Source organism: Pistacia vera, unplaced genomic scaffold, assembly GCF_008641045.1.
Source record: "Pistacia vera cultivar Batoury unplaced genomic scaffold, PisVer_v2 Contig196, whole genome shotgun sequence".
NCBI lineage: Eukaryota > Viridiplantae > Streptophyta > Magnoliopsida > Sapindales > Anacardiaceae > Pistacia > Pistacia vera.
Genome location: NW_022195997.1, coordinates 1,807,830 through 1,818,677, shown reverse-complemented (window position 1 = coordinate 1,818,677; position 10,848 = coordinate 1,807,830). Strand labels below are relative to the sequence as shown.

The 10,848-nt window shown below is 35.2% G+C and overlaps 1 protein-coding gene across 1 annotated transcript; it reads right to left on the bottom strand.

Annotated features, from left to right (window-relative positions):
- Positions 1-2,743: 2,743 nt before the first annotated feature.
- Positions 2,744-4,874, bottom strand: LOC116127910 (F-box/LRR-repeat protein At1g06630-like). The gene is made up of 3 exons (XM_031413569.1): positions 3,723-4,874; positions 3,423-3,620; positions 2,744-3,022 (listed from the first exon to the last, which is right to left on the bottom strand). Exons 1-3 carry the CDS (start codon positions 4,872-4,874, stop codon positions 2,744-2,746), a joined length of 1,629 nt encoding a protein of 542 aa, XP_031269429.1.
- Positions 4,875-10,848: the final 5,974 nt, after the last annotated feature.

Genomic DNA, 10,848 nt, shown 5'->3' with positions numbered 1-10,848 from the left:
AAACGCTAGAATTTCTTAGTGGCTACTGATATCAAACAGATTAATGAAAGAACGATCATTCATTATTAAGGAATGATTGTTCTTTTATAAGGAATAATTATTTTTTTATGAATGAACGATTGTTTCTTCATAAGAAACAACTATTCCTTATGAAAGAACGATCGTTCGTCCCTAAAAAACAACCGTTTGTGTTTAGTCAAAGTCATTTTGTGCTTTGGGTGTGATGGGAGCTAACAATTGCCAACTCAGCTGCCATGTTGGGGTTGTAAGAGAAAGTTATGAGATTGAGTTGTGGACGTAGTATTACTTTTAATGAAAGGTGAAACAGTCAGTAAACAACTCACTTTCATTTCATGTTGCCATAGATACAACTATTTAATTTGTTCGGGTACCACTTTCAGGGATGGATGAACATTCATTTCAAAACATTCATTTCAATTATCCTATGGTAATTTGGTGGATCCAAATTTCAATCTTGAAATTCTTGACAAAGGGATGGTCATATTATCATAAAAGTCAATCCAACAAACATTAGCTCTTCATGAAAAAGAAGTGATCCAACCACACCTTGCACTAAGGCTACCTTGTTATGACTTCATTTTAGTCACTCGCCTTGCCTTTGTGTCACGGGCCTAGGTTTTCATGCAGCGTAACGGTTTGCGTGACACTCTAACATCATACTTGAGAGGGGTAAGCCTACATGTATGTCATTCATCGGCTTGAGGTGTACTGCTTTTGTCTTGTCATGGACTCATTATGGAAGCGGCTCTAACTCCTAACCAATTTGTGCAGGGATGGCTTATCCCTTCTTTATCATCCACTATGAATAACAACTCCTAACGGTTCCTACATTCCCCTTTCATGGAGCATCTCCTTCCTAAAAAGTCTTATGAAGTATTGCCAATGTGCGAGAAGAAAACATACGTGACGTCTCAACTATCACACCCCATGTGAATGCTTTGCAAAACTTTTTTACCTCGTACACTTACCACAGTTGCTGCTTTTGTCACTGACATGATGGAATAAGGTCATGACAATTTGACACCCCCTTCTTTTAACTTTGGTTACGACCGATTCTCATAGTGTGTGTGACAAGCTATGTGTAGAAAGCTTTAAGAACAAATTTATTGTCATACCACTGATTGATAGTTACAAAATATGGTTTTTTATATCAAAAGATTTTATGTAAAAGTAATGATAAAACATGATTGAAAGCAAATAAGGCAGTAATAAGACTTGCAAAATAAATTGACAAAAAGTGTTGCCATTGGTGAGTATAGCAATACAATAATGTTAGGTCCACAACCCAATCTCATAACCTTCTTTCACAATCTCTGACATGACAGCTCGTAATTGGTTAGCTAACAAATGGACAGGCAGGACTCATAGCAAGCAGGTGAGACCAATTTGCAAATTAACCAATTACTATCTGCCACATCGAGAATTGTAAGAGAAAATTATGAGATTGGGTCATAGACCTAGCATTACTCATAGCAAATCTCAATCAAAATTACCAACACAAATCTACTTGCTAAATGTCAACTTTCTAGCTGGGTTCCCAAAAAAAAAACAACCCTTAAAATGAGTGGCTAAAAGCCTAAAACCCCAAGGGGGGGCCTAACACATGGCCAAGTCACCAAGTCCTTGATGTTTGTCTTGCTTTTATATTTAGATTACAAACATATCCACCACAAACACCATTTCACAAGATTGACTCCACCAACAACATATAAATTACCCCAACAAAAATTAAATAAAAATATGTACTCTTTTTATTCAATTTTATTTTCGCAATTTAGGATTAGGGATTAGGGATTTGAATTTCCTACTTCCAATTCACTATTTCCCTCCTTGATATCTTGCCATTTCTTTTGTATTTTATTTGAAAGGCCATCAAAAATCTATTGCATTTAAGTTTTAAATTAGATTTTACTAAGTTTTGTTACTTTTGTATATAAGGAATTAAAAAATTTCCCTATTATGAATGAAGTGAAAGTAAGTTATTAGTAGATAATCCTTCTCAATGTTATTCAATATATCTCAGTTTATAAAGACAGTTATCTTTGTTTAAACAATACCATATGGTCAAACAGTGAACAATTGCAGGAAAAATCCGATGATTTTATGCTGTCATAGTTCGCTCTAGGATAATATTATTTTTCATATCAACCATCGAAGAAATCCAATGGTCTCGCAATAAATGACCATTGAAGAATACAACGATTGATAAGCGATAACATTACCCTAATAAGTTTCCTGATTCTAGTCAATGTCTCAACATGCTATTAACAAAAAGATAGTAGTAAATATTAATAGATTCAGAATAAGTTGTTAAAACGCCAGGCCAAGCATCCTAATCACATTAGTACAATTATATTAGAAGCTACTGCTACATACAATATACGTCAAACTAATTTGCCTTAACCAAAGTTTATTGAAGAAATCCAACGGTCTCACAATAAACGACCATCGGAGAATCCAATGATCGATATGCGATAACGTTCCCCTAATAACATATAAGTTTCCTGATTCTAGTCAATCTCTCAACATGCTATTAACATAAAGATAGCTAATCAGAAGATGTTAAAACGCCAGGGCAAGCAACCTAGTCACATCAGTAAAATTATATCCTGCTACATACAATATACGTCAAACTGATTTGCCGCTATTCAAAGTCAAAAACAGATACCTATTCAAAGTTACCCAACGTTACATGAGAATTCGATAATGAAACAAGAATTTCTTAGTCGCTATTGATATCAAACAGATAACTAAACTTATTCCTCAAATTCAAATAAAGACGTTCAAGCTCATCCCAGATATTGTCATGAAAATAGAAACTTTCTCCGTAAGTACGCATCTCCAAGGTCTTCATTTCGGATACAGAAGCAGGCCGAGCAAAACATGTCGCAGTATGTTCAATCTGAACTCCCTTAAGACAATTCTGCCAACATGAAATGGGAAAGGATTGGCAACAAGTAGGAATCTCTCCTTCGTGAGTAAGCTGCTCCTTGTATGAAAACTGAAACAAAAATCAATGGCAATAAACAATAGTTCTTATTCCAAATATTCCAAAAATAAAAAATTCATCCTTACTCTACCTAAAAGTAAATAATGAATTTTTTTTTTTTTCAAAAGACAAATGACAAATAATTAAGCAAAATCCTAACTCCACCTAAAAGTACATAACGCATAGTTAGAATATGATTTCAAAAACTAGCATTTTATTAACTAAATTAACTATCATTTATGTTTTGATTTATCACATCAAAAGCTACTATTTGAGAGAACCTTTACCTCCTTTAACATGAAAGGCATAAACATAGTAAAACAAACAAAAATGGTTAATCAATCAAAATCTCCTAATAGAACCTCACAGCATAGACCAAGTCTTGAATTTGTTAATGTAATATATCCGGTACCTGAAAAGAATACTTATGACTGTCACCTAAGTGAAAACTCATCGATATAGTCTCTATATGAGGTGAAAGCCAGAGCAAGCTGTCCACTAGTTGGGGAATTGTAAAATCAAACAGACCATCTATTTGGAGGTTCAAATGTTTGGCACCGCATAAAGGGGGATGTAAGATTTGCCTGCATTCTCTAGGAACAATGACAACCTTCACAAAGGAAAAAAAAAAAAAATATTAGTAAGATAAGAAAAGAAAAGAAATTTTATTAAAAGCATATTTAAAAAAAGAGATTAGTAGATATAGACGTACCGCACCCGTGCAATGTTGCAAATTTAGCACTTCAGAACACTGATTAAATGTCACTAGAAGTTCAATATACTCAACTAAAACCTGAATATCAACCTTAATATCATCATCATAACCATAGACGTAGAGATCAGTTTCTGACAAAGCCATAGCATTTAAGGTAAAGGATATTGGATGACCTGAAAACTTGAATATGCTTAAATTAGGAGTCTCAAGCCTTACTGCAACCAAATCAGATCCATTGATGACCAATTCCTTAAGACTAGGACTTGAAATTTTGATACTCCTTAACTCATCACAAGAAGTTATGCTTAAGAACTGGAGGAGTGAAAAATCTGAAATTACATTACATAACCAATCATCCTTTATTGAAAGCTCTGATAATAGTAAGAATTTCAGATTCTTACAAGAGGCTACATTGATCACACATGTTTTCATATCAGTAATAGATACTGAATGAACATTCAATGCATTGATCTCCACCTTTTCGAGTTCATCATTGTGACTCATCTTGACTTCATGGAGTTTCCTAAGACTAAATAGCTCTAGGCTTTTAAAGCCTCCAGATGATTCAATTGTCAGATACTCAATCGATGGACACCTAGCAAAGAGATTCTCAATCATTTGATCATCTACATAAACACCCACCAGACACAATTTTCTCAAAGACAACTGCACACCAATTCTTGGATGGGACAGATTACAGCGATACAACTCTAACACATTAATTGATTTTGCAGAAAAAACAATTTGAGGCAAATTATATCCTCCCCCGAAAATTGGAAATCGAAGTTCAAGCTCATTGACATTACTTCCAATTGCAAAGCAAACACATCGATCTATCAATGCTACAAATTCATCATCCCAAAAAAACAACAAGCTAATCATGAGCTTTGTTAAACTTATCATCTCCATGTGACGGTTTAGTAAAGTTTGTTCCATACACTTCAACAACTCTTTTGCCCTTGCAAAACGATCGCGAGTCTGATCATCATCAAGTACTAATATCGGACATGTATGCCACGTTTCTTTCCAGCTTTTAGACAATACACTAGTTCGAACAGCTTGTTTCGGTGACACGAATGACAAAATATGGTGCAATATTTCATCCGGCAATGCCGATATTCTGTCAAGATTATCAATTCTGTTTTCCATCGAATCACACCCAGAGTAGCCTATAGAATAAACAAGTTTATGAAACACTATTAGAAGACAACTTATTTTACATAATCCTGAGGTTGAACAAATTTCAACATTTAAGCTACAGTCCCATGGTTAACTAAAAAGAAATGCACCCACACAGAAAAGAAAAACAAAGTCTTCCTAACTAAAAACTTCAACTTCATCTTCAGCGAAAATTTTATAGGGAAAAAAAGGCCATTGCTGTATTCTGTAAGTACATGATACTCAAACATAAAAATACAAAAAGATTAAGAAAGAAATCGATATTGAAGTAAAGAAAGCACCTTTTCACCCAAACAAGCAATTTCCCAAATGGGTCCAAGAAGGTTTTACTTACATTTGAGAGGTTGCAGATTCTTGTTTCTTAGGCTTAGGGTTACGGTTTTTAGGAGGGAAATAAAAATACAAAATAATCAAGAAAGAAAGCGCTATTGAAGTAAAGAAAGCACCTTGTCACCCAAACAAGCGATTTCCCAAATGGGTCCAAGAAGGTTTTACTTACATTTGAGAGGTTGCAGATTCTTGTTTCTTAGGCTCAGGGTTACGGTTTTTAGGAGGGAAATAAAAATACAAAAAGATTAAGAAAGAAATAGACATTGAAGTAAAGAAAGCACCTTTTTCACCCAAACAAGCGATTTCCCAAATGGTTCCAAGAAGGTTTTACTTGCATTTGAGAGGTTGCAGATTCTTGTTAAGGTTGTTTGGAGGGATTTTTATTTTGAGGAAATTTAAGTGATATGCCTTCCCAAGTTTGAGAATATAACTTTGAAAAGGGTTTTGATTTTGTTTTTTGGGTTTAAAACTCTGACATGGCACAATTAAGTTTAATTAAAACAGTAAAAAGGGTTACGGTGAAAAGATTTAAATGTTTGTGGGTTAAACTATAATGGAAAGAAGTTGATTTAAAACTTGGAACGCAAAACACATTCCTTTCGGTTTCTCTTTCTCAAAACATGATTCAAACACGTTCCTCTCTCTCTCTCGTTTTTTCTTCTAATTTTCTGCCATTTCTCAAGTTCTTTGCTTTTTGCATTTTTGCCATTCCTTGCCATAACCGGTTAAGTTACAATGGTTGAGATCCTCAAAGAAACAGAAAAAAACCCATCCACTCCTCAAATTGTAGGCACCGCAGGGTCTACCAAAAATAGAGAAGAAGAGGTAGCGGTCCAAAAATAGAGAAGAAGAGGTAGCGATGGAGTAACTTTCGATGACTGAAGTTGCTTCACCGACAAAGGACACCCGCCAGAAGACATCCCACCGGTAGAAGAAGGGACGACAAGATTCGAAATTGAAAATAAGAGGAGGACACCGACGCAAATTCCGGCGAGGAGGTGGAAGAATAGGTAATAATTATATATTTTATGAAATTATTGGTTGTTGGAGCGAATTCGGGGGATATTTGGTTGGTGTTTATTGTTAGGGTCGTTGTTGCATTTTGTCGAGCAGTTAGAGGGCATCGGAGAAGTGGGTGTTTTGGGCTTCCAGAAGACCAGGGAAGCCAAGGGAGGCCTAGGCAGGATGTTTGTGGTAGGTTGGATGGCTTTTTTTTGGCAAAGAGAGAAGGATAAGAGGGCTGGGGCTTGCCTGCATATTGCAAGGCTATGCTGTTAGAGTAGGTGCCCTAGAGTCAATCAATTATTGTAAAATTTACTCTGTAATAAATGTTTATTTATCAATAAAAGACATATTCTTCTATATCGTATATGTAATGATATATGTCTTCAGGATGGTAGAACCGGGACAAGGGTATCAAGTATTTCAAATCTTGATAGTGAGAACCCTATGATCACATATGGTGGCCATTCTAGAAACATCCGTAGCCCTAGTATTATTTTGACCAAGGACACAGATAATATGGTAAGGCTATCATAGTGTTGAACGATCCTGTCAAAAGGCAGTGACTGATCTCACTTGTCAAGGTTGTTTGCCGACAACCAGGTGTAATGCATGGGTGCTTGCTAGAGGCAAGTTCACTGGACATACCCATCAGAGGATTCCATATGGATGATAACCCCAGTGTCTATGGAATAAATTCTCTAACGGATGGTGGTGCATGTGATCCTTAGACTTGAGATCATGGAGCGCCTTGTGCACCAATTGGTGTAGTTTGACACTAGCCCAATGTAGTTCTATTCAGAGCTATCAATACGGTAGTGATTGGTTACCTTGAGAAGTGTATCGAGACTATGGTGGATCGACAAAGGATTCATCACTCCTGGGTATGGGATAAGTTATCTCACTGGGTAATTCAGTAAATGACAATGACACTAAATCTGTGGCCACAGTGGGATTGAGTTGATGCTCAATCCAATTTAATATTTCTGTCATTAGTCCAGTAATTGAATACAAATATGTCGAGGATATTTGAGGTTGACACTATTTATATACCCCAGTCTCGATGAGATAACAGTTGATGAAAGGATTTGATTGCATGGTAACCAAACCGTTGACAGGCTGCGGTTTCGCTGAATCCGAATCTATCGGGTGGCCATGATGCTTTACTAGGGGCCAATCTTGGTCTGTGTGTAGTGAGACGATTAATTGGTGTTGATTGTGATACTACTCACTGCCGATAAGATAAGGAGTCTACGGGTCACACACTTAGAAGATAATTTAAGAATAATTTCGTGAGAAGGGTATTTTCGTCTTTCAGGACGAAATGGTATTTTGGTAATCTCACAGTACAATTAAATTTGCTGAGGTTGTTACTTGTATTTAATTTTAATATTAAAATTAAATTAGTGAGATTATATTTAAATATATCTATGCATATATTTAAATGAATTATTATTATTAATTGAATGTGAAATGATTTTAATTATAATAATAATTAATTAATTAAAATACCATAAATGGTGTATTTGGTTGCAAGGGTGAACTAGGGTTGGAGCACATAGCTATTCCTAAGTGGAATAGGGTGTTAATTGTTGCACTATATAAGTGCAACTTAAAATTAAAACATATGAGAATTATTCATTCAATTAAAACCCTAGCCACCCTATCTCTCTCTCTCAAGAAGAAAACTTTTTCTTGTTCTTCTTTCTTGATTCTTGAAGCCCTTGATTGTTCTAGCAAAATAATCAAGGGTTCTTCGGATTATCTTCGTGTGGACTTTCATGAGTGCGATCCTACTTTGAATCAATTGGCGAAAAATCACGTGAACAGTAACTGTAAACAGTATTCTTGTATGAAATCAGAGATATTCGAAGGAGCCTCCAAACGTACGTAAGTATTCTAATCCTTGAATGGATTTACTTTATACAGATTTTTGTTTATAAACATATAAACGGTATAATCTATACTCGGATCTAAGCAAAGAAAGGTAATTGATTTACCGATTGAATTTTTGTTTTCCGCTGCATATGGTAGATCAATTACTTACATATGCACGCACAGCCAGCCCTGCAATATGTAGGCAAGCCTCGAGCCTCCTCTATTCTGCTCTCTTCTGTGAAGTCCAGAGCACCCATTTGTGTGTGTTTTTTAACAGCTGCTGGTGAAAATAATTTTAACATAGACTTTATGGTGAATGATCTTTATAATTTTGGTCCCCAATGGCTCAGAATACATCCATTTGGAGTTTTAGTTTTTTCCTAAAAAATATATGCAAAAATACATGTCTATTCAATTTTTTTGGATACTATTAATGTATGAGATCATATGATATGTTAGTGAATATGAAATCAGTATACTTCACAATAATCTTCTTCTTTAGTTATCAATGTTTTATGCTTTATTGTTTATTCATTTTTTATTATTATTATTATTATTATTTGTAGGCTCTAGAAGTTGTACAGATGGTGCTGAATATGACCAGTAATAAAAGAATTGATGCTGAATTATTAGGGAGAATTATGCTATAGGTGGTGGTGGATTTGGAGGTTTTGGCAACCAACAAGTATCAACTTTTGGTGGGGGTGCTAGAGGAAAGGAAAAGAGGGCAAAAAGGGAAAAGACCAACTGGGTATTGCCTTTTTTTATCTTTTTTTATTTCGTTATCTTGTAAATTCTAGAATCTTAATGAAATAGCCTTTTTCTCTTGTTACTGTGTTACTGGATTGTTGTTGTTCTTGCTTGTGACTGGTTTATGTGCATTGTGGGTCTGTTGTTGGGTTATTTGTGCTCTTGGTTGTACATTGAGTAAGGTTTGGCATGGAAGGGTATGGAATTGCTGTTGAGTAAGGTTTGAAGCATGGAAGGTTTGGTAGAAGGGTATGGAATTGCTGTTGAGTAAGGTTTGAAGCATGGAAGGTTTGGCAGAAGGGTATGGAATTGCTATTGAGTAAGGTTTGAAGCAATGAAGGGAGTAGAAAGGAAGGCAGCTACAACAGGGAATTGGTATAACCTCTGTCTCTATGTATTTGTGTGAATTATAGAATTGTTGCAGTAAGATTTAAAGCATGAAAGGAATTGTTGTCTATTACACTGTACTATGATTAATCAAACCCTTTCATTTTTTTATTTTTTTTGGCAGGAGTATCTTAGAAGATATGGTCTTCATCCCGTATCTCTTGCAATTGGTATAACCTCTCTCTCTCTATGTATTTGTGGGAGTGTGCTGTCTTGAAAATATTAATCATGATTTATTTATGTAACCTTTTAATTTTATTTTTGTGTCTCATATTTAAAATAGTTTCTTGCTAAAAGCTGTTACATTCACTGTTGATCTACAATTACCTCAATCATGTATCATGGGGTGCTAATCCTTTTAGCACCCCATGATACATTCACTGTTGATCTACAATTACCTCAATCATGTATCTGTACTTTTAGGTTGCTGTTTTATCAGTTGCCAGGCTAATTTTAATGAATCAAAACACAATTTATATGGTTTTGATGAGTACTTTATGAGATTATCTTTATGAGATTGTTTGGTGATTGAGGATCTTTTTGTTTAAAGTTTTGAACAGATGATATTAGGTGGTGATGAGTACTGGATCGCTTAAGCAAGAGCTGGATCACTTAAGTGAGAGCTGTATTGCTTAAGCGATCTTGTTTTTTATATGGATTATTTGACACAAATTATCCTTGGTCGCTTAAGCGATGTGGGTTATGTATTTGAGAAGGATTATTCTAAGTACAAAAGAAAATTATCCTTGATCGCTTAAGCGATGTCAGCAACTCTCGTTTAAGCAATCCTATATAGATAAGCTGTGATTGCTTAAATGATAGCCTATATCGCTTAAGCGACCGCCTATATTGCTTAAGCGACCAAGGCCAATTTTCTTTGTACTTGACTACTCCTTCTCAAATTCAAGATTGCTTAAGCGATATTAGTTCTCGCTTAAGCGATCAAATATAGATAAGCCATGATCGCTTAAGAGATAGCCAACATCACTTAAGTGACCAATGTCAAATTTCTTCGTACTTGCCTGTTCCTTCTCAAATTCAAGATCGTTTAAACAATGTCAGCTCTCGCTTAAGTGATCCTGTACAGATAAGCCATGATCGCTTAAGCGATAGCCAACGTCGCTTAAGTGACCAAGGACAATTTTCTTTATACATTATTCATTCTCAAATTCAAGATCGCTTAAGCGATGTCAGCTCTCGCTTAAGCGATCTCGTACAGATAAGCCATGATCACTTAGGCGATAGTCAATATCGCTTAAGCGACCAAGGCCAATTTTATTTGTACTTGACATTTCCTTCTCAAATTAAAGAAAATTAGCTTAAGCGATGTCATCGTGTAACACCCACATCAAGATACGTAATTTTATTTATGCCCTAATACCCTTAGTTGGATTTCTTTGAAGTTACCTTAGATAAATGTGAAGAAAATTCCTTAAAACTTCATTAGGAGTAAAATGATCTCTTCACTCCTAATTACATGAAAAAGTGGAGAGTGAAAGGAAGTAAAATAATGTGAAGAAGATAATAAAAATGAGGGTATTTTGGTAATTGACTAAAGGATATAAATGAGATTTCATAGAAAGTGCAAGGGCAAAAT

Excerpts from the sequence above, each read along its gene's own strand:
- LOC116127910 (XM_031413569.1), bottom strand. The coding sequence starts at position 4,874 with ATGGAAAACAGAATTGATAATCTTGACAGAATATCGGCATTGCCGGAT. Across the intron at positions 3,621-3,722 it reads TGCAACATTGCACGGGTGCG|GTTGTCATTGTTCCTAGAGA; the intron begins GTACGTCTATAT and ends TCCTTTGTGAAG. Across the intron at positions 3,023-3,422 it reads GTCATAAGTATTCTTTTCAG|TTTTCATACAAGGAGCAGCT; the intron begins GTACCGGATATA and ends TTTTTGTTTCAG.